This window comes from Momordica charantia (genome assembly GCF_013281855.1).
Source record: "Momordica charantia cultivar OHB3-1 chromosome 8 unlocalized genomic scaffold, Mcharantia_2.0 BLBB01000008.1, whole genome shotgun sequence".
In the NCBI taxonomy this organism is placed as follows: domain Eukaryota; kingdom Viridiplantae; phylum Streptophyta; class Magnoliopsida; order Cucurbitales; family Cucurbitaceae; genus Momordica; species Momordica charantia.
In genome coordinates this window covers 12,960,372-12,984,790 of record NW_028275166.1, presented here as the reverse complement: position 1 = coordinate 12,984,790, position 24,419 = coordinate 12,960,372, and the positions used below count along the sequence as shown (strand labels likewise).

Here is a 24,419-nt window from a genome sequence, read left to right as displayed (position 1 = left end):
TGAGTCGTGAGTTTAAATGGGTTTCGATGTGGTAGAGAGGGTATGTTGGGTAGCGTGAAGTGACCTTACTACGTGTGGTAGAAGAAAAAAGGTTACTGAGAGTTCGAGGAATAATACCTTTGACTTTGAGTATGAGGAACCATGGATGAAACCTCACTAACCACCAATATTCTTTTTGAAATATAAATTGTAACGAATTCAAAGAGAACAAGAGTGGAAGCAAGAGAGAAACTATACGAAGAAATAACTTCTGTTCATTGAATTGAGAATTGTTACAAATTTTTATACGAAAAGTAAATAACCGACCACTAACCCACTAAACATACCACTACCCTTAAATTTCCTTCAAACCATAACTCCACACTAAGCTACAAACTCTTTAAAGTTCCATCCATTCTTCCTGCTACTTAATTAACTCACAACAACTACAAATTAGCCATCAAGCATATAACTCTTGAAAAGTGGAAACACTAATCTAAACTAACACATGTTTGCGCTAATTCTTAACATAAATGTGGTATTTAAATTTATATTGCCAAAGCGAGCATAACTCAACGGTAATTGACATAATTCAACGGTAATTGGTATAATCTTCAACCAAGAGGTTGTGAGTTCGATCTCCACCCCTACATGTTGTATTAAAAAACAATCAGATTAAAAAAAATAGATACAAATAAATTTGGAAAAAAGTATAGTAAATTTGAGTAAAGAAAGATAGAGTAAATTTAAATAAAAAATACAGTAAATTAAAAAAAATGAAAAGGCAAATGAAAAAGAGAGGAATTTGTAATTTTGTGAAATAGAAACAAAAAAAAAATTGTAAAAAAAAAAGAGAGATAACAAAGAGAGGTGAGACCTTTCACAAGAGAGAAAAAACGGCACGAGTCGAAGAACTTATAACAAAATTAGTATTATAAAACTAATATTGTAGATGCCCGTTCAAAGGCCACATGTTTGTTGAATATGATTTCCATGTGTCATCCTCCCATCCATGCTTAGTGTCCAAATAGTACACATCATGGTTATTTACATTGCCTATAAATGTAGGCAATTCATGATTCTCAAGTAGATAGAAAAATTGAAGACATTTCCTATGCAATTTTGATATTTGTAAATTTACATTTTATTTATAATTTCAATTTTATAATTCACATCATGGTTGGACGTTGGAGTCATCTACCCAATATCTGGTAGCAGCTAAGTGAGCTCAGTACAATGTGTACCAAAGAAAGGTAGGATGATGGTGGTGGTAAACGAGGAGAATGAACTTATATTAACCCAGACTATGAGTGGGTGGAGAGTTTGCATCAACTATCACAAACTAAACAAGGTAACGAAAAAAGATCCTTTTTCACTCTCGTTTGTTGACCAAATGTTGGACTGTCTTACAGGTAAGAAGTTCTACTGCTTCCTAGACAGATATTCAGGGTACAACCATATTACCATTGCTCTGGAGGATTAAGAGAAGACGACGTTCACATGTCCGTATGAAACATTTGCCTTTAGGCGTATGCCCTTTGGTCTATGCAATGCACCAACGACATTTCAAAGGTTCTTCAAAGGTAATCAAACTTTCTCCCAATACTTTTTCTCTATTATGTGTTTTTCAATTTCAAAGGAGAAATCGAACACAATTTGCAGAGGATTCGATCCGTTCGTTATCTCCATCAGAACTTACTCAAGCGGAACCGTTGTGGGGTATATTTTTCGAACCTATTTGGAAGGTCCTGTTATCCTGGTTGATCCCTCGTACTGTCAGTTTTTTCGTACTTTGATCCAGATTGTTCTTCTCTAGACCTATATCTCTTCACGCTGTGCTCTGCTTAACTGCGCTCTCTAACGTAATCCCGCTTTGAATAGAGTAGTTCCCCTACACTCATATTATTTTGGGCGCGACTTAATGCTTAAGAGAAGGTAGCTAGGGTCTTATTTTCCAAAGGAGAATGACAAATTTTCATCTTTCACACCGAACATGAAGGTGATAAAGGACATTCCGTCAGTAACACCCTCGACTTGCAACTTCTCCTCGTTGAACCGAGCTACGTATTCTTTGAGGCATTCTATCAACTTCTGGTGAGAAGATATGCCATGGGTAGACTTCTGTTCTGTCCTCCGATAAATTGTGTGACGAATGTCCTTGCAAGTTCTTTGAAGGAGGAGATTGACTTCCTCTTCAATTGTTGGAACCATATGCGGGCTGAACCAGTCAACGTGAAGGAGAACACCTTACATCTGATGACTTCTGTCACCTCGTAAATGTCCATTCATTCCCTATATGCGTTGAGGTGGTCGATAGGATCCATAGAGCCATCGTATTATTTGATGGCTGGAAACTTAAACTTTGGTGGGACCTTCTCTTTCATAATTTCTTCCGCCTGATCTATGATTTCTTCTAGGCCACACCCTTTGTCTTTCTGTTTTTCTTCGGGTTTCTGCTACTTCTCAGCTCGTTCATGCTTGCTACATTGCAATCTCTTGTCAACAAGGGTGTGCTTGAGATCTGGTCAGCTAACCTGGTTGCTCTTGCTCCTACCGCACGCCACAAACTTCTGTTGTTGCGTGGTCTTTGGACTTAGTCGATCGAAAACTTCATCTAGTGACTTGCTGTTTCCTCCCATCTTCAATTTGCTTCGATTAAGTGGATTGTTTGTCGACTCCTCAACATCTTCGATTTCTAGAGCTTTACCTTTTCGTGGATCTTAGACTAGCGTATTTGTCGCACATCCTGTTGTTGTCTCAAATCCTGTTGTTCGAGCTTGCTTAGAAGGAGAGATATATTTTGGTGCATTCCTTTGACTTTCTTCTCCAAGGCGGCTAATTTGTTCATTTGTTATTATTGACCCTCATCTGTTGCTCTTTTTGTTTGAGAACTTGTCGACTTGTTTTACCTAGGACTTCTTCAGGCCCAAGCAATTCTCACTTCACTTTTCTCCTCGAATGTAATTCGTCGTCGGACCACTACTGATCCTTTCAAGAATTCATGTTGATCTTTTTGGCTTTTAGATCTTAGTCTTCCCCACAGACGGTGCCAATTGTTAATGCAGAATTTAGGCTCCTTAGGAATCCGCCAAATTCGCACCAATTATTAATAATGAAATTGGAAACGAACGTCAACTTGCAAAACAAATAGCATTGAACATCGGTGTGGTGCTAGCCACATAGGCTAAAATGCCTAGTTAGAATCAGAAGTTTGCGAGTAATGTGAATAAGGTTCTCAGCGTACCTGAATTATGAGATTTATCTCTTTACTTATAGATGTCAAAGTTGATAGGATATCTTCTCTTCTCAAATAGCTTGGATTTTGGAGATAACACCATCGTTGGCCAGACGGTACAAGAAAATGGGAGCTGACCCATCAATTGGCTTGTTGGAGAAGCACAAAAACCTGGTCTGTCGGGACCTGGCTAGGCTCTAAGTTTGGTCACGCTTTAGATTTGGTCATGTCTTGGATTGAATTTAGTCATACCCTGGATCTGGTCATACTTTGGGCCATTGACTTGTGATGTAGTTCGCTTCTTGTCGGGTCTAATTTTGTCTTCCCATAACAGGATTGGTTGCTGGATAATGCAAATGAATAAGATTTTTAAAAGTCTTTAGGATCACTTCATGGGTGTTGTGGAACTCTAGGAACAACATAATTTTTACATCAGAAAGACTCATCAATCAAATAACCAAATTCAACAAGGACAAAAGACATTTAGCATTGAGGTGTAACATTTCAACCTCAAATTTTGTTTGACAATGAAATCTTACTGGCGGGATTCAAGATGTTGAGGCATGGAATCCACCTTTACCAAATGTCTGGAAGCTGAACACTGATGCATCGTGGTTAGAAACTCTTTAGAGAGGGGGACTTGGATGGCTGCTTCGAAATTGGAAAGGTGAAGTAATATTGGTTGGAAATAAACCTTTTGAAACGAAATGTAGTGTTAAAATGTTGGAATATATGGCGATTTTGGAAGGTCTAAGTGTAATACTTACCGTGGTTGAATACAACAGAAACCATGGGTAAAACAGAGTACTTCTGTAAATAGTTAGTTATTAGGCTAAAGTCCTTTTAAATAGCTTAGTCTGTAGTTCTGGAAGTTGTAGAAGAAATTCCCTTGGTAATCCTCTCTAAAAGAAAGTGAAAGATTAGCCTTACAGTGGTCGTAGGCCAACATTAGGCTGAACCACTTAAAACCCTTGTGTCTTCTTCTTCACTTTACTCTTCTCTTACACTCAAGCTTCTAAATTGACAAAAGTTCCTGAAATTTTTTCTAACAAAATTGGTATTAGAGCCACGGTTCACAGGAGTTTTGGTTAATTCATGAAGCAAGAACCAGCGATGGCTGTAGCGAGGTATGAGATTGAAAAGTTCGATGGAAAAGGCGACTTCGAGCTGTTGAAAATCAAGATTAAAGCAATTCTTGGACAGTAGAAAGCTTCCAAAGTAACTCTTGATCCAGCAAAGTTACCTGAGTCGATGTCAACTGAAGAAAAGGAGACAATGGAAGAGATCGCTTATGGGACAATCATTCTGAATCTTAGTGATAGTGTCCTACGACAAGTCATTGATCTCGAAACTGCATACAAGGTATGGAAAAAATTAGATGAAATATATCTTGCTAAAGATTTACCAAATAAGGCATATATCATAGAGAAAATTTTCAATTATAGAATGGATAATTCAAGATCCATGAGTGAGAATTTAGATGATTTCAAGAAACTATCTTCAGAGTTTAAAAATCTCGGTGAAAAAATAGGAGATGAAAATGAAGCTTTTATCTTGTTGAACTCCCTTCTAGAAGCCTATAAAGAAGTAAAAGTGGCTTTGAAATATGGAAGAGAAGATGCAATAATTTCAGTAGTAAGAACCAGAACCAAAGAATTAGAGCTATTAGCATCTAAAAGAGAGAGGGTTAATGGTGAAGGTCATTTTGCAAAGGACAAAAATAAAACCGCCTGGAAAGATCAGAAAAATCAACAAGATGATAAAGGAAAATCTAAAATCAAATGTAGCTATTGTCACAAGGAGGGACATTTAAAGAAAGATTGTTTTTTCCATAAAAGAAAACAGAACTGGAAAAATAAGAAAAACAAATCTGGTGAAGCCTCAGTTGATGAAAATGCCCTCACATATTCAGATGTTCTAGCTGCAATTGATCACAGTGCTGAACAAAGTGGATCTCAAGAAAATCAGGATTGGGTTCTTGATTTGGGGTGCTCCTACCATATGACACCTTCGAAAGCTTGGTTCAGAACTTACAAGGAATGGGATGGTGGTTTTGTATATATGGGAAATAATCATGTTTGCAAAGTAGTGGATATTGGTACTGTATCTCTAAAAATGAAAGATGGGTCTATGAAATTGTTCCAAAATGTGAGACATGTTCAAAGTCTTAAGAGAAACTTAATTTCTCTTGGCATGCTTGATGCCATTGGCTGTGAATAAAGTGGATCTGGAGGTACTTTTGAAGTAAAAAAGGATTCAAAAGTTGTGTTGGTTGGTGAGAAAGTCGTCTATATGTAATCCAAAATGTAGAGTTAGCAGGAGCAACACTTGTATAATCAGAAGATAGTCTTTCAAGAGGAGATCTCTGGCACAAACGCTTATCTCATATAAGTGGTAAAGGCTTGCAAGAGTTAGGTAAGCAAGGTATTCTACCGACAGGCCTAAATGAAAAATTTAATTTTTGCGAACACTGCATCATTAGAAAGGCTAAGGCAGAGCTTTAAGAAATCAGATCATGTGACAAAAGGAATTTTGGACTACATCCATTCAAATCTATGGAGACCCGTCAGAACGCCATCATTAAGTGGTTCGAGGTATTTTTTCACTATTATTGATGATTTTTCAAGAAATAATGGATATATTTTATGAAGACTAAGGATTAAGCAACTGAAAGGTTTATAGACTGGAAGAAATTAGTTGAAAATCAAACTAGAAGAACTGTTAGATACTTAAAAACAGACAACGGTTTGGAATTCTGTGGGGAAGAATTTAGCTCGTTCTGCAGAGAAAATGGCATTACTCATCACAAGACCGTTAGACACACACCTCAACAAAATGGTGTGGCTGAACGCCTAAACAGAACAATAACTGAGAGAATAAGGTGTCTTTTATCAGATGCTAGCCTACCAGAAAGATTCTGGACAGAAGCTGCTTCATATGTAGTTTTTACCATCAATAGATGCCCACGTACATCCGTTGACTTTCTAACTCCTAAAGAAAAATGGACAAAGCATCCACCAAAGCTTGACAATTTAAAAATCTTTGGTTGGGTTGGCTTTGTACATATAAACCAAGGTAAAGTAAAACCAAGAGCAATAAGATGTATGTTTGTAGGATTCACTGAGGGAGTTAAAGGTTAAAGAATGTGGCATCCCACTAATCAGAGATGCATAAATAGCAGAGATGTAATTTTTAGAGAAGAAGAAATGTTCATGTACCAGGAAGTTCATAAATCAACTACTAAAGCAGTTGAAAAATCCAAAATTGAGGTGGAGTTACCAACTGAAATAAAGGATAGCAGACATCAAGTTGGTCTTGGTCATGATGAAACTGAAGTAGTGGAAGGGGAAGAAACTCTACATATAGGTGAAACTTCTATGCAACAATCAGATTTGGCTTACTACTCACTTGCTAGATACAGACAGAGAAAGAAAATTCATCCACCAAAGAGGTATAGTGACTCCAATATAATTGCAGCTGCCTTGAGTGTTGCACACACCCTAAATGATGTTGAACCACAAAGTTTTGAAGAAGTTGTAAATGGGCCAAATGCTTATAAGTGAATTGAGGCCATGAATGATGAGATGAACTCATTAGAAGTTAATAACACATGGACCCTAGTACCACTACCTATGAGATACAAACCAATAGCATCCAAATGGATCTATAAATTCAAAGAGGGAATTCCAAGATTCCAACAACCCAGATACAAAGCAAGACTAGTTGCTAAGGGGTTCACACAAAGAGAAGGCATTGATTACTCAGAAATTTTTTCTCCAGTTGTGAAACAAACGTCTATCAGAACGCTTCTAGCTCTAGTAACACAAATGGAGTTAGAACTAGATCAACTAGATGTAAAAATAGCCTTCTTACATGGTCATTTGACAGAAACAATATTTTTAAAGCAACAAGAGAGATACCAACAAAAGGGAAAGGAAAACCAGGTTTGTCTCTTAAACAAATCCTTATATGGATTAAAACAGTCACCAAGATGTTGGTACCATAGATTTGATGAATTTATCACAAAAATGGGTTTTATTAAAAGTGCATATGACAATTGTTTTTATGTGGAGACTACTTCACAAAGAAATAATGTTTTTCTACTACTATACATAGATGACATGTTATTAGCCAGCAAGAGAATGGAAGATTTACAACAGGTGAAGAAATGCTTGAAAGCTGAATTCGACATGAAAGACCTAGAGAAGCAAAAAAGATCCTAGACATGGAAATCTATAGAAATAGAAAACTAGCTGAGATGAGAGTTACTCAAACTTCATATAGCAAAGAATACTTATGAAATTCAAGATGAATGAACCCGAACCAGTGAAAATTCCTTTGGCTCAACACTTTAAGCTTTCATCTACAAATTCACCTGATGAAAATGATACTGAACACAAAAGGTACATGAACTCAATACCTTATTCAAGTGTTGTAGGCAGCTTGATGTACTTAATGATATGTACAATACTAGATTTGGCTTACTCAACCAGTGTAATTAGTAGGTTTATGTCAAACCCGAGAAAAAGACATTGGGAAGCTACAAAATGGGTATTGAGATACCTAAGAGGAACTGAAAACGTAGGCATTACATACAAGCAAGTGAAAAAAACAAGAGTTGGAACTCTATGGCTATGTTGACTTTGATTATGCGGGGGACTTAGACAAGAGAAGGTCCTTATTAGGATACTTATTCCTAATTGGAGAGAACATAATTAGTTGGAAAGCTACACTCATAGTAGCACTCTCCACCACAGAAGCAGAGTTTATAGTCCTTTCAGAGGCAGTCAAAGAGGCCTTGTGGTTGAAGGGTCTCTTGAAAGATTTTGGTTTTGATCCATCCAAAGTAAAAATCTTGTGTGACAATCATAGTACAATCTTCTTGTCAAAAAAGCAACAATTCCACAGCAGGACCAAGTACATTGACGTAAAATTTCATTTTGTCAAAGAACAAATTGAAAAGGTACGATAAAAGTGATAAAAGTCCATACCTCTTATAATGCTGCAGATATGTTAACTAAAACAGTCACTCAAGTAAAGTTTGAACATTGTATGAGATTGGCTCGAATCTACATACCTGAGAAAGGATAAAAAACAGATTAAAATGGCTGATCTTTCATTTTCTGTATGTCTTCAAAGGTGGAGATTTGTAATACTTACCGTAGTTGAATACAACAGAAACCATGGGTAAAACAGAGTACTTCGGTAAAGAGTTAGTTATTAGGCTAAAGTCCTTTTAAATAGCTTAGTCTGTACTTCTGGAAGTTGTAGAAGAAATTCCCTTTGTAATCCTCTCTAAAAGAAAGTGAAAGATTAGCCTTACAGTGGACGTAAGCCAACATTAGGCTGAACCACTTAAAACCCTTGTGTCTTCTTCTTCGCTTTACTCTTCTCTTACACTCAAGCTTCTAAATTAACAAAAGCTCCTGAAATTTTTTCTAACACTGAGAAATTTGACAAAACCTGATGGGATACCGAGTGCATGTGGAAACTGATTCGGCAAAGGTTGTGAACCTTCTACGATGGTAAGACGACAACATCACCAAAATTAGATGGATCTTTAGAGGAAATTAACAATCTGGGTGCTCATTTTGGTGTGGTTTCGTTCGATAAAATCGCGAGAGAAAGGAAACAATTTTGCCCACCAACTTGCGTGGAGAGCTTCTAAATCAAGAGAACAAGATATGCGGAGTTTGTATATTCCTGATTGATTATCTTTGATGGCTAAACATAATTTTTCTAGTTTGGTTCTTTGACGAAGTGTTTATTTCTCAAAATATATACACACACATACATACTAATTAACGTCAAACTAGAAGAGTTTAAACGGTTATATATGTATTTTTTAAATATAGAAAAAATTAGATTGTTTCAAAGTTTATGGATTAAAATGTAACGAATCTAAAAATTTAGAGATTAAAATAGATACCGTGAGTATTTAGAGACTAAAATAGAATAATCCTAAATGTAAATGTAAATTTAATTTGTTATATGAAATAAATTTATGACATAGATAAATTTAACTTAAAAAGGAAAAAAGTTCAGGTAAGAATGTAGTATAAAAAGAAAAGGATATGATATATTTTTTACATATATTGATGGTAGAAAAAAAAGAATGATTTAGCAGTGAAGAAAATTGCCAAATTAATTTAGAAAATACTGGTTGGCCACTGCATGTTAGAGAGAGAATGAAAATAAGAGGAAAAAAATGTCATAGAAGGTAAGGTAGGGAGTGGATCTTGCATGTAAGAGAGAGAATCAGAGAATTGATAATTCTTGTATTGCAATGGTTTTGCGTGTTAGAAAGAGATGGTGAATGAAAAATAAGAAAAAAATAAATTTGTTCTAACAAAAAGTAATGTAAAAACTCAAAAAAAAAAAAAAAATTCAAATTAAATTTTGCACAAATAAAGTTCAATTTATATATATATTTAAGACCTTACCAAAACTCACAAAATTTCAAACAAAGAAAAAAAGAAAAAATCTAATGTTGTTTTTCTCTTCAATTTTTTAATTTTGCACCTACAAATGTTTTGAGAATACTTTTTTCTTTTCAAGAGTTTTCAAAGGAAAAGCTTATCAAAAGGTAAGATTTATAAATTTTATTCAAATTTAAAGTGAAAGTTGCGATAATTATCAAAGTTGAAAGTAGAATGGAACAATTGAAAGTTTATAGGTTATTTGAGGTTAAAAACTTGATTTCTCCGAAAAAATTATGGAAAAAATGAACATTAAAATGATCAATGGGAATATCAAAAATAGCCATTCAATATAATTTTCCCTCAAAGAGGACCCGAGACTCTGAAAGATTCAGAGAGAGAAAGAGTCAACGGAGAGCAATTTCCCGGTGGAAGAAACTTCCATTTCCATTCCATGGTCGTAAACAGCGGTTTTGCAGCAAATCCTCTTCTGGGTGGTCTATTAAATTTGGTCTTAAATGAGTAATTTGCTCACTCTTCTCCATTTTTTCTTCGTTTTTCTCCATTTTATATATCTCGCTTTGTGTCTTCAATTTCTGGGTTTCAGAGCTCCAGTTTCCATATGGATTCTCGACGTTTTCTCGCGTTTTCTCTCTGTTTCCTTTGCTTATTCCCTCTCTTTTGTCGCTCCACCAATCCTATGCCGAGATTGCTCATGGACCGCAACAACATGTACTTCACTTTAATTTCTCTGTTTTTTCTCCCCCATTCACACGGCATTTGAAGTTTTTGGGTTAATTTGTATGAGTTTCACAGGGGACGAGGATCTCTTATTAGGATGAAAACGGGCGGTTCCTCCATTTCAATCGATCCCAGTCGTGTCACTCAGCTCTCATCGCAACCCAGGTTCTTAATCTTCTTAATTCTTCTCTCAATTTCTCGATTAGGTCGAGAATGTGCACATTCCGGACAATCCAATTCGATTTTTCGCTCAATCAACCAAAAATTTTCAGGGCTTTCGTATATAAGGGATTTCTGTCTGCAGAGGAGTGTGAGCATCTTATCAATTTGGTGTGATAAACTTCACGTTCTTCATTTTCTTTTTCTGTTTGGAGCCTGAGAAAATTGATAACAGACTCCAGAGTCCATAATTGTTTTATATTTTGTAGGCGAAGGATAAGCTTGAGGAATCGTTGGTGGCTGACGACGTGACGGGTGAGAGTGTTACAAGTCGAGAACGGACGAGTACTGGCATGTTTCTTGTCAAGGGTCAGGTATTTTACTTCAATATTGACAAAATTTGATGTATCTGCAACATTGCTTGCTGTTTTTCTGCTTAAAATATATGTCAATTTCTAGTAGTTTAAATTACTTTTTCAAATTTGAATGTCAAATGGGTTTAGTAAAATTCATATAAGGCAGAACATGGAAGAGACAGTTGGGCAGAATTTTATCTCAAGGGTGCTGTAATAATCATTTAGTTTGTTCTTGTCTATCTACCTTTGGCTGTTGCGAGTCTGATCTTGACTGATTTGTTATTATCATTGGTTGTGAGAAGGCTATCTTCCAATTGAGTTTCCATGTCATTTTTGAGGTTATTAGAATGCAGATCAATCCAAGTGCTATGTAGTATGTTTGAGTTCTGCCCCTTGCTTAAATTTAGCGACGGTGCTGTTAGTAATGAGCAACTACTGGAGAATGAAGGTTAAATTATACCTTTCATCCTTGTAATTTCATTTTGGTGTCGATTTCGTCCCTTTGTACATCAACATAATAATCCCTCTAGTCCCCACTGTTAATAAGATGTGGCATATGGGGTAGATTCAGTCAAAAAAATTTCAATATTTATTAGTAGTAGGGATCATTGAAATTAACAAATTTAAAAGGTACATGGATGAAATTGATGCAAACATAAACTTACAAGACTAGAGGTAAACTTTAACTAAAGAAAAATAAAGGGAAGGTAAAAGAGGTGTTAAGATAGAACTTCCCATTATTTTTTTCCTTTCAACTGTAGTAATTGTTTCATGTTTGAACTTGAGACCTTTTGGATAACAAGAATGAGGACTTTCAGACTTGGGATGCCATCTCTCTCTCTCTCTCTCCCTCCCTCCCTCCGTTTTATTTTATTATTTGATTATTTTTCTGGCATTTTAATGTCAAAGAACTTTTTAGTTGTGAGCTTTTTGTTGGTAGCTGTTGAGTTGTGCCAAAGTGTAACAACCTTGTACTTTTTTTTGTATCTTTCATAAATATAAAACAACTGCAACTTAGTTCTTTGGTCCCCTTCCCATCTCCAGGACAAAATAGTTGCTGGCATCGAGTCCAGGATTGCTGCATGGACCTTTCTTCCCGTCGGTAAACTACTTACTGATCTTTTGACGTTTGATCTTTCATATATTTATGGAGTGAGGCTCCTAAAATCTCAAAACTGTTGTTCTGTTCAGATAATGGGGAGCCTATGCAAGTACTGAGATACGAGAACGGTCAGAAATATGATCCACATTTTGATTTTTTTCAAGACCCAGTTAATATGGCCCAAGGTGGTCACCGGATTGCCACAGTCTTGATGTATTTGTCCAATGTTGAAGAGGGTGGAGAAACAGTCTTTCCCAATTCTCATGTATTACTTTCTCCAGACACTAACTGCCCTCGTTCAGGACTTGTTATAATTTGCTTTCAAGCTGTTGATTATTGAACTTTGAAACTCTTTTACGAATCGTTCCAACTTCAAATCTCTCTTTGACAGGTTAAATTATCCGCACGGGAGAAGAAGGAACTGTCTGATTGTGCTAAGCTTGGGTATGCAGGTATTGAATTCTCTCCTAAAAAATATGTTCTTTAAATGATGTCAATACGAGAGTCTTTTATTCTGTAAATGTCCTCTGTTTTATGGAATTCAATTCTAGTTTATTTCAAAGTATTTTTCTCTTGAATTTTGGACAAAACTGACTTCGAAGTCTATTTATTGTAAAATTTACTAAGAACAAAAATCCTGCTGAGAACCTTGTTTATTCAAAGGACTGGCTCTCTTCTTTGTGACAACTCGTTATTATGCTTGATTCTTCTACTAGTCGTTCAATTCTCGCACTAGAATACAATATTTTTTACCATTTTTCATTTTTGTCATTAAACACTAATCACAAAAACACTGACTTAATCATGGCATGTAATATATCATGGTATAAAGTGGTCAAATATCAACTCTCGGATTCGTGATTTTTCCCATTGTATAGCATTTTTTTCTTCATCTGATATAATTCGTAGGATTCAAAAGAGCGTGTTTGTGTGTGGGTGCAGTAAAACCAAAGATGGGCGATGCTTTGCTGTTCTTCAGTCTCCACGCAAATGGGACAACGGACTCAAGCAGCTACCACGGGAGCTGCCCAGTGATAAAGGGCGAGAAATGGTCCGCGACGAAATGGATTCACATGCTTTCAGCCGACGAGATTTGGAGGAGTCCAGATTGTGTGGATATAAGTGTGAGCTGCGCTGCATGGGCAAGTACAGGTGAGTGTGTGAAGAATCCTGGTTATATGATAGGTTCTAAGCATGAACTTGGATATTGTAGGAAGAGTTGTAATGCTTGCTCTTCCATGGCATAGGCCTCTTTTACTTTGTACACACAGCAGAGGTTAAAATTCCCTCTTTTTCTCACACATGTAAATGCCTTTGATAGATATATAGATATTCAAGATATATATCACAAAGCAACTCTCTCTCTCTCATGCTTTTGATTGTAAATGAGAAGGCTGGGAGTTCTGATCGCATTTTTGGAAAAAGTGTTTTTTCAGCAAACACTTTTTTAGGCAGTTTTGTGTTTCTTCTAAAATAAAATTTCAAACTATTTGTGATTGTCAAAAATTTCAAAAAGTGCTTTTAATTGATTAGAAGTACTTTTTCCCGCTCTTTAAAATTTTAACCAAATTCTACAAATTAGAAATAAAATAAATTTAAAAGGTATGTCAAACCCTCTAAAAAGAAGTTTAAGATCAATTACACAGATGAACTGTCCTAAAATAAAATATTTGTAAAAATTATTTAAAATGCTTTCTAAATGAATCTTAAAGAGATTACTTTAATAGCTTATGAAAGAATTAAAATTTTAGCTGATATGAGAGTAATTGGTTGTTTAGATTTGAACTTCACATCTACATTTGTATTTGTAGTGTTATATTCTTATATATATAAATAAATAAAAAAGAATTTTTCTAACAAAATTAAATAAAATATTTAATATTTTAATTCAATTGTTCCACATATACTAACAAGTGTCTAATAGGTATTAGATGTTTTTTAAACTATCCAACCGGTCTCAAATAGTACCTATATGTTCCACAAATTTTGACTCTCTTATTTTTTATTTTGATCGAAAATATCCAAAGTAGATACGTTCACCTCAACTAATCTCTTCGTACTGATCGGCAACAAAACATGATTTGTATTTGCCTTCCACATAAGTTAAGAAAAATCCATTTACCATTTTTGAGTTGCAATTAACTTCATAATCAAAGAATCACCCACTTTGAGCCTCCATAGAATGCACTTGGGCCAACCTTCATGAGAGAGATGAAAACAAATCATGCAGTAATGGTTAATTGGGAGCCAAGTTTGCATGCTTTTCTTGCCCTAAAATCACTTCTTAAACACTCACTTCCCCCCCTTGAAAAAAATGTACTAAAACCCTCATCTTCCGATTGCATCACTATTACATAATAACTTTTACTCTCTCTCTCTCTCTCTCTCTCTAAAAGATGGGAAAACCTCCTTGCTGTGATAAATCCAATGTCAAAAGAGGCCTTTGGACTGCAGAAGAAGATGCCAAAATCCTTGCCTATGTTTCCAACCATGGAGTTGGAAATTGGACTCTGGTTCCTAAAAAAGCAGGTCTCTTTCTCTCCTTTTTTTTCCTTCGGGTAGGAGATCAAACCATCGACTATTGAGATAGTAATAGATGTCTTATCCATTTAAGCTACGTTCTGGTTGGTTTCTTTTCTTTCTTCTTTTGTAATTCAGTAAGAAAGTGCAACCATTTTGGCCTTTTTTTTTTCTCTCCAGGGCTGAATAGATGTGGGAAGAGTTGCAGGCTGAGATGGACTAATTACCTTAGGCCTGATCTCAGGCATGACAGCTTCACTCCTCAAGAAGAAGACCTCATTATCAAACTCCATCAAGCCATTGGAAGCAGGTCCTACTCCCTCCCCCATTGCCCTTCATCCTTTACTCTCGTGTTTCGTTAAAGGTGTTTAGCTTACGAGTCGATTTGTACGAAGTATAGGCTTGTAGAGTCAAGTTTACATTGCCTAGTTAGAAACTTTTTTCTGATTTGCTCTAACATAGGCTATACAGTTCCTTTCACAAATCATAAATCCAATGCGTCATCTCATCTTTCTATGTGTTGGTACGATATTTTAAAACTCTCGTACTAATGGAGATGATCTTACTTTTATATTACGAAACTTTTCCATTTCTGACCAATAAGAGACTATGTTCTGCCATTCCCACAGATTATACAAATCCTAGCTTCTCTATACAATCCAAACAGGAGCTATACAAATCTTTCCAATCCCAAGCCACACAAACGTTTGATAAAATCATGAGCTAAACATCATCTTCTAATATTTGGTAATATGAAACATAACTAGTTATTGAGTACCTGAAGATGAATGTCTCTCAGGTGGTCTCTGATAGCAAAGCAACTCCCAGGAAGAACAGACAATGATGTGAAGAATTACTGGAACACAAAGCTGAGGAAGAAGCTCTCGAAATTGGGGATTGACCCAATAACCCACAAGCCATTCTCTCAGATCCTGTTCGACTATGGAACCATAGCAGCAGCAGCACACCGAAACCCCCAATTCCGGCCTTCAACACAACAATGGCGAAACCCCATCAGCCATTTTCAGGGATCTTTCAAACGCCAATAAGACCACAGTTCTTCAATGAACCACCCACCTCCTCTTCCTCTTCCTCATCCACTTCATCTTCTTCCTTGTCGCAGAGCTCAGATGGGTTCGTTTTGGGGCAGCGATCTGAAGGGTCGTCTTCTAATTCTTCGTCGTCTTTCAATTCGTTTGTGGATGCTCTGTTGGAGCAGGATTTCCAGATTAAGGGCTCGTTTCCAGAGATTTTGGAGGCCTGTTTTGATTACTGAGGAGGAGTTGGGGCTTTTGTTTGTTTTGGGCTTTGTTTTTTCTGATGGGTTTTTGAATAATTTGCAGGCGCAAACGCAAGATCTGAAATTAATAAGTGCTTCAATTTGGGCTGTTTCGTTTTCATTTCTAGTTTTGTTTGGAATTGGAGGAATGTTATTTCGTTTCTTTTGTTGAAAATTCGAACTTTTCTTCTAGGTTGAGAGTATAGATATGTTGGTTAAAAGTTTAAATGTTCTTTTTTAAAGATTATTTTTACTACCTATGTATTTTTGAGGTTGAGTCTGCATCGATAACGACTAATCGCATCAGACAATTATTTGATATTACTATATGTGGTTGTCAAGAAAATTTGTACCATATTAAATCATAGGTATAGTTAGGTTTGAACACTTTATTGTGAGCGTTTTTTATTTACTTGATTTTATGGTAATTTCAATATTTCTATGATATGGTTTTCCGTGAAGTTAGAGTCTTACACTTTTCAAAGTTTAACGATTTATTAGTAATTTAACCTAATAGATATCCTTTTAAAAACTAAAACTAAAATGGAATGGTTATTAAACGATGTTTAAATGAGTCGATTTCTTCAGTTTAAACTATACTTCGAATAGATGGCAAAATTTTAAAGCCTATACTTAACTAAGTGATTAATTCGTTTAATTTCTATTGTTTCAAGATTTGTGGTCAGTTATAGACGTTATTATGGTGGTATGAGACCAGTTTTACGAGTGCTGGTTCCTTTTAAGTATGTTATATATTTCTATTAGTTAGATGGAAATTTTATTGTTGAGTTTAAGTGTTTTTATCTATTTGATTTTATGCTACAGGTTCAAATATTCTTATAATTTGATTTTTTTTAATTTAATTTTGACATTTATAAGGATTCTTTTTAGCTTAAAGTTGAGCGAATAGCGTATGGAATAAAAACTATTAACTTTTCCCTCCTAATGTAATATCATTAAAATATATATATATATTAATGACACTTTTTTCTAATTTAACTTATTTGGTCATTCTCCAAATTTTAAAAGTTGATGTCGGTAGAAATATCATGGTCTAAATTTTTAAAAAATATCAATAAACATGTCAATAAAATGTCAACCGTCGATAAATACTTTTTAGAAATTAAAAAATTTAACTAACTGACAAATATTTAAATTAATAAATAAGAAGTTAATAATTATTAATATTAACATTATTTCCATGATATTAGTTAATATTTTTTTCTATTTTCTCGATTTTTTGTGATACTATATAAATGTCGATATCCTTCGTGTCGATGTCAAACCCATAGAAATATCTGTTGGAAAAAATTAAAAAAAAAATAATTTATGATTATTCTAAAATAAAAACTATAAAATTCGACAAAAATTAAAGCCAACGATCTAAAACAGAAGAAAACCAAAATCTATATAGAGTTTAGAATTACATAGAATCTAAATTGTGGTTTGTGTCCTCAACTAAACAACCCAGGCCAAATAAGTAGCATAATATATTGGAGGACCATAATCATATATTTATATATTAATCTTAGGGGCCGTTTGTTTCGTGGGAATCCAAGATTCCCGTGAGACGGGCATCTGGATTCCCACGTTTGTTTTATGGTAATGTAAGATATCCGGGTATCTTGAGATGTCCGAGTATCCTAAGATGTACATTTGGAAGACATCCGAGTCGATTTAGATGCCCTTTTGAAACATGGGTTTCCATGATTCCCATGTCGAGGACATCGTATGTTGACATTTTTACCCCTTCGTTATTTTTTCATATATGTTCTTTTATCAAATTCATTTGGTTTTATTTGTAATTTTATAGCTTAAATAAATTAATATATTCATTGACTAATAAACAATTAAGTATATTTATGTATTACATGTACAAATAAAATAAACTTCAATTAAATTATATAATATCCTCATTTACTTTTAATATTTGGAATGAATTATTATGAATATTTTTTATTATCTTAAATACATAATTTTAAAACAACCTTTTTTTAACGATTTGCTTACGTTTGATATTTTTCTTCTTAAAAGAATAAGATTTGATAATATAATAAATGAATTTCACCCCATATAACATTAATTATATAATTATATTTTTTCAAAAAATATTAAAGTTGAAAATGAAATTTATTTTCAACATTAATTACTTTAAAAAAAGTCTTATATTAATATTAATTCTACCTAATAACATACAAAAATTAATACATATACGTCAATTAATATAAAAAACCTAAAATATTAAATTAATTTAAGAAAATATATTATATAAATGCAAATTATATTAGATTAATGTATAAATTTTAACATTATATAAATTTAGAACATTCACATGAATAAATCGTTCAAAACAAATGTGATTATCCAGATATTCCTAGACATCCTTATATTTTTCCTACTAAACAAACGTGGTCATCTGAAAATGTCGACATCTAAAATTCCAAACATTTGAAATTCCAGCCATGGGCATCTACATTCCCAAATTTCCCATAATCCCCTAAAGAGTCGTTTGGTTGGTGGGTTTTCTAGGTGGGAATGGGCATGGGCAAGTAAAGCCCTTGTTTGTTACACTGCTTTGAAATCTTTAAGTTATTCCCAGGCATCCCTTATTCCTATGGACACGGGCTTTCTTTTCCCTCCCATAGTCATGGGTTTGTCCATTGGTTTTGTGCTAGACTCTCCCCCTCCTCTTTAAATAATTTTTTAATGTAATTATTTACTTTATTTTATTCAAATTAATTAATTAAAATTAGTTAAAATATTTATATTTAATTTATACAACAACATTAAAATTTACCAATAATGTACTAAATTAATTATTCTATTGTAATAAATTAATTTATTAAAGTGTATACTTCATTTTTTTAATAAAAAATGTAATTAATTGATGCTATTAATAAGATGAAAATGATTAATTTTGTTAAACACATAAAAGAATAATTATTAAGATTGATTGCTAAATAAAATAAACAACATAAATTTAGATATATTATTTATAATATATTTATTAAAGAGTGAAACTTAAATTAAAACATAATTTCTTAAAATAATTATTATTTTGACTTAACAAAGATAAATTAATTAATGTAAATTAATTATTGGGAGTTAATTTTTATTGATTTTAAATCTTTATACAAATATATCATTTTGCTAAATATTTATATATTGAATTTTAGTTAAATACCATATAATATTAATTATTCAATTGATTATTGTACTAAATTGTCAGTATAGCTAAATTGTTAATTTAAAATTTAATATGCTAATATAAAATAATTTAATTTATATTATTTGTTTTTTATTTAAATTTGATTTGTCGGTTTACAATGACATAAGATGCATATTTATAGAGTAATCACACAAAATAAACGTATCTATAATTCATTTTTAGACATCTTAATCCCAGACATTATAATTCCGGACATATATACAACCAAACACAGTTATCTTTGTTTTCGAGTCATCTTATTCCCAGATATCATAATCCCAGACATCTTATTCTCAAATATATTCTTGGATCAATGTTTCTAACTATTCTACATCCAAAACTTTTGAATACTAATTTTCAAATCAAATTGAAAAAGTTGTTTTTTTTAGTGCTAGAAAAATTGATTTATGTTGGTTGGTTAGTCATAGTCCATTAGTTGTTTAGATGGGTCATGGAGGGTCAATTCAAAAGAGAGGACACATTGAACTTAGATTCACATTTCATTTTCAATCCAATTAATTTTCTGATTGGAATGCGTCCAAGAAAATTTAATGGAAAATTCGTACCTGGCCCCATAAATTATCTCTAATTCAAATATTCCTTATTATTATTATTACAATCAATCTAAGGCCAATTTTTCCTTGTGACCTTTTAGAATTTTTTATACTCTATGATCTTTTTTTAATCATTCGTTATGTTTATTTTCTATTTATTGTGAGTCTAGAGTGTTAGTTCTGCTGGACTAAAATTTAGAATGGGACATTTCCCTCGAGTCATAGCAATTAAATTTATAAATAAAAAATTTGTAGGAAAAAAAGATCTCGTATGCATTACTAGCAAACCACAAACTTCTTCTGTTGTCCTCATTAAAACTCTCATATGTTATTTAGATGGATTTAAGGGTCGTTCTTAGGGATCTTAGATGTATCAAATTTCATATATTTAGGAATACATATGTTCGACATATTTAGATAATCATATTTGTTTTGTAGGATTTATTATGATGTTTGAGATATTTGAACGGCATTAACATTTGTTTTTTAAGATTTGTACGGAAAAATCTTAAATTATTATATACTTATCCCCAAAAAGTTTTTACAAATATTCAGGTATTGACTTTTATGTCTTTATTAGTGGAATAGTTTGTTTGTTTTTTTAATAAATTTAGTTTATATTAAATCTAAATATTATTTCGTAGAACACACATTAATTTATATTTATTGTAAGGCAAAATACGACCTACCACGTGGAGTTTAGAAGAAATATCATCTCATGGGATATTTTTCAAAGTGAAGTGGCCAAGCTATAAAGCTCGATTAGAGTAATTCTTAGATAGCTCGGACAACCACTGAATGACCTCTAGAAGGCTACCAAGGCATTATTTTGGGTAACCATCCGTAACCGTGCAACTGATTTTTCATTGGACCCACTAGAGAGATATAGGTCGAACTATCACTGACTTTAGCGTCAGATTGTTTGTTTTCTTTGTACAGGTATTTCCTTGCATAGTTCAATTAATCCACAAGCACGTGCTTTTGAGGGGATCAAATTTAGGTAGAAACAATATTAATTGGATATTTTTATAAAATATTTAATATTAACTATTAATTCCAATTTGAACTTCAACTTTTTTTCTCAAAAGGAAACTAAAAAAAATTATAAGATCGATTATATTTTTACATTATTAAACAATTTTAAAAAAATTAAGGGTAATAATATTTGTTTCTTGAATTTTTTTTACATGTATTATTAATATAAATTTTGAAAGAATCTACTAAACATACTAAACAAATAAACAGAGATGAAGTTTATGTTATATAAAAATATAATTGCGTATACTTGTTTATTAGTGAAGAAGTATATTAATTTATTTAAATTATAAAACAAAAAATAAAATAAAGAAATTTGATGGAAGTAATAAAGAGAAAAAGATGTAAATAGATGATACCTTAACATGAGAATCTTGGAAACATATATTTCAAAAAGATATCCAAAACACCATGTCTCGACGTTTAGATGTTTTACATTCTCACACAATACATATATGATAATGCAGATGCCCGTCCCATGAAACAGGCAACCTCTAAATAAAATTTTTAAATTACTATTTATAATATATCACTCAATTCAATTTCAAGAGAGATGGATTTAGAATTTCAAAAAAAAGTAAATAATACAATAAAATAAATAACATATATAAATAATAAAAGTTAAACACTAACATATTTATCTTTTCAAGGGAAATTTTAAGTATTCTAAGTTAGATTAAGGTTTAAAATTGCCTTAAAAAAAGATTAAGGTTTAAAATTCTATTTTAGTTTATTAATTTTTTTTAATTTTAGTTTATAGTAAAATCTATTTTATTCTCTAACATTTAGATCTTCAACTTTAAATTATTATTTTTTAAGTACTTAAACTTTGTATCGAAAAAATTAGGTTAAATTGTAAGTTTAGTCTTAAAATTGGATGGTTGTATCTATTTAATCTTCAAACTTTGAAAATTTTCAATTAGTCATGTCTCTAAACATTCAATTGTAATTCTAATTAAATTCCTACCATTAACAAAAGTGCTAAAATATTGACGCAACATATTAATTAGATAAATAATGAATGATATGACAAGTCATGAGTCAAACGAGAAAGCAAAGTGGATGAATTAATAAAGTCGAGTGGATAAAAAAGTCAATGGATTGGAGTCTTAGGTTGATAAAAAAAATTCGGAGGGTTTGCGGATAGAATAGAATCTATCTTAACTTTTCAATCAATGTGCCCACTAACATATAAGTAATAGTATTAAAGGTTAGGGAATTTATTAAAATAATCAAAATTAAAAGTCTAATAATGTAAAGCTCAAGAAATTAAATACAAACAACAATTAAAAAAAGGACTATATTAGTCATTTTCATTAATTTTTAAACATCACTTAATAAAATTCAAACTTTTTTTTAGTACAACATGCGGGGTAGAAATTTGAACACACGACCTTTTGATCGGAGATACATGTCTTAATCAATTGAACTATACTCAAGTTTGACGACAAAATTCAAACTTACTTTGAAACCCAAGTATAATCAAAATACCCTAGTCTTCTAACACAAGCTACCCGATAAGATATAATTAGGTTTTTCTCCTTCCACATAAATTGAGCAAGTCCAGTTTAATTTGACAATAAAAGAAATACAAGTAAAACAGAAACGAACACCAGAGGATTATACTAGTTCACCTAAGCTCGAGGTCAATATGCAGGTTCCACTATATTGGGAATAATACAATATGCCTCACAACACTCTACAATCACTCTTTAGATGCCTCAGCTATGGTCACCTAGCTTCTAAGCACTACAACAATAAATACTTAGATATATAGAATGAAAACCCTTATAATAGACATAAGCACGGATTGCCGACGACACACTACAACCCAAGAGTCTCATTCTTCTCACTACTGCCAATTTTTGCCGTCACCCTCAAAATAATTTTGCCACACACTTAAACCGAAACAAAAAGAAAGGATATTTAAATACTCGCGGTAGCGTCTCAACACTGTTGTAGCTCTTAATGCTACGACCATTCCAGCGTCAATTGAACATACATGCACTTCCTTTTTTTTCTTCGATTTGTGAAAGTGTTGAGACGCTATCTATAATGTCTCAACGCTGTGCTCTCGACCAAATGGCCTACAATAGCTCTATTTCATTCTTCTTTTTCTTCTTCCTCTTATTTTGGCTCAATCATTCCCAATAATCTCCCACTTGGGAACAAAACAACTATCTCGCCTCCCACTGTAACAATAGTGTCGATCTTCTTGGTAAAATCAAGGTTCTGCTCTCACTGCAACAACAACTTCTATTCATATATGCTTGCCCCAAGACTCGGCAACCTACGTGGACTTATCTTCCAGACGTAAAAGACATAACCACGTACTCCCACTCAAACTAAGTGGTAGTCCCGATACATCATTCTTCGATCGCGACTAACAACTCTCAAAGAAAGAAATTGACTTGACATCCTCATTCAAGTCTATTGCCAAGTTAAGAGGATCCAATCTCGACCACAACACCAACCGTAATATGTTAGGATTTATGTCCTAAAGCCTCGTAGTTTGTAATTAACTTAATTTTACTTTGTTATGTGTAAATATTATCCAATTTTGTGAAAATCTGAGGTTATAAATGTAATCTTGAATAATATGTAGTTGAGATACAAGAGAATTGTGTTCAAGTTATAACCTAAAGAATCTATAGTATATGGATAAGGTTGGGTGCCTTTCTTGGTAACACTATTGATACGACCCACATTATAAATGTTACAGATTATTTGATCCAAATTTTTCAGGTGGAGATATGTGAGTAGAGGTATCATATACAATGAGTTTATATAAGACTGGACCGTGAAATATTTAATATTTATTTGTAAATCTATTAAAAGATGAGTGATTTACTTAAGTGCTGATTTCGAGAGAGACTTAATTTATGGTTTGATCGTAAGCGAATTGTTCATTAGAGGATCAATGATACTTAAGGTATAAGATGCAATTACAGGGGTAAAAGAGACTTTTGACCCAATTGTAATTTCGAACAACTCGTGAATGATCGATTTGCACGTAGTGATTATATTCATGGACATAACCTATTCTACAGTATATAAGAGTACAACTCTGGGTTTAGAGTGGAGTAACCTTGAGTTAATAAATGAAAGTTAATTAATTAATGAGTTTAATTAATTAATTTTGTATCATTGGAGTTTATTAACTCTAGGTCCATAAAGTCTCCTTACTAGCCCATAACAACATTAATGGATCAATTATGTTGAAAGAAAAATTGAACTTATAATATAAAATTTTAATATGAGATATTAAAAGATTTTATTTGGCATAAGATTCAAGTCTAATTAATGTATTTGATACTTTAAAAGGAAAAGATAATATTTTATCTTAATAAAATATCATGAGAATCATATAATACAATACTTTTTAATATGTGAGATATTAAAAATATTCTATCTTAAACTCCTATAAATAGGATCCTTGGGACAAGCCAAAAACACATTCATCCTCTACAAATTCTCTCTCGTTTCTTTTAAGGAGGTTCCCACCAACTTTGGTCCATTGTTCGAGTCATAGTGAGGAAGGTCTTGTGGAGAGATTATACAAAAGTATTTTACTTTCTCAATTAATTTAGTATTCTAAATATAAATTCAACATCGATCCAATAATTTCGTTGCATAATGAATAATTCGTTCCATTATAATCTTCCTATTCAATGTATCCTTTCGCCTATGCGACTTCATCAATTCGTCGAACCATCTGACAACTGGGGCTAAATCTTACAACCTTCTGAACTCTTTTTATAAGCTCCCAATTGTTGAACTTGAACTGATGGACCTATCCTGGTTGTCAATGCTGCTGGTTCTATCCTGTCTC

At 33.0% G+C, this 24,419-nt stretch overlaps 2 protein-coding genes and 1 long non-coding RNA gene across 5 annotated transcripts; 2 read left to right on the top strand and 1 right to left on the bottom strand.

Moving 5' to 3' along the window:
• Positions 1 to 68: 68 nt before the first annotated feature.
• Positions 69 to 9,763, bottom strand: LOC111024323 (uncharacterized). 2 transcript variants are annotated; one of them, XR_015793041.1, is made up of 4 exons: positions 8,375 to 9,763; positions 8,206 to 8,291; positions 4,458 to 4,565; positions 69 to 626 (listed from the first exon to the last, which is right to left on the bottom strand). It is a non-coding gene; the product is annotated as an uncharacterized LOC111024323 (long non-coding RNA). The 2 variants fall into 2 exon arrangements; XR_002603310.2 differs by lacking the exon at positions 69 to 626 and having other exon boundaries at positions 3,614 to 4,565.
• A 227-nt stretch (positions 9,764 to 9,990) lies between these two features.
• Positions 9,991 to 13,358, top strand: LOC111024321 (putative prolyl 4-hydroxylase 7). 2 transcript variants are annotated; one of them, XM_022301973.2, is made up of 9 exons: positions 9,991 to 10,127; positions 10,241 to 10,365; positions 10,450 to 10,539; positions 10,647 to 10,704; positions 10,803 to 10,907; positions 11,934 to 11,991; positions 12,081 to 12,256; positions 12,383 to 12,443; positions 12,934 to 13,358. In XM_022301973.2, the coding sequence occupies exons 2-9, from the start codon at positions 10,256 to 10,258 to the stop codon at positions 13,236 to 13,238; spliced, it is 963 nt and encodes a 320-aa protein (XP_022157665.1). In that variant the 5' UTR covers positions 9,991 to 10,127; positions 10,241 to 10,255; the 3' UTR covers positions 13,239 to 13,358. The 2 variants fall into 2 exon arrangements, with proteins under 2 accessions (XP_022157665.1, XP_022157664.1); XM_022301972.2 differs by having other exon boundaries at positions 9,999 to 10,155.
• Positions 13,359 to 14,195: 837 nt separating this feature from the next.
• Positions 14,196 to 16,020, top strand: TDF1 (Duplicated homeodomain-like superfamily protein). The gene is given in 4 exon segments (XM_022301975.2): positions 14,196 to 14,520; positions 14,692 to 14,821; positions 15,311 to 15,468; positions 15,471 to 16,020. Coding segments are annotated over 4 exon segments (738 nt in total). The 5' UTR covers positions 14,196 to 14,387; the 3' UTR covers positions 15,788 to 16,020.
• The last annotated feature ends 8,399 nt before the right edge of the window (positions 16,021 to 24,419 follow it).

Bases quoted from the DNA above. Each gene is read 5' to 3' on its own strand.
- LOC111024321 (XM_022301973.2), top strand. From the start codon at position 10,256: ATGGATTCTCGACGTTTTCTCGCGTTTTCTCTCTGTTTCCTTTGCTTA. The intron at 10,908-11,933 runs GTATTTTACTTC...TCCCATCTCCAG, and splicing joins TGTTTCTTGTCAAGGGTCAG to GACAAAATAGTTGCTGGCAT. The intron at 12,257-12,382 runs GTATTACTTTCT...TCTCTTTGACAG, and splicing joins CAGTCTTTCCCAATTCTCAT to GTTAAATTATCCGCACGGGA.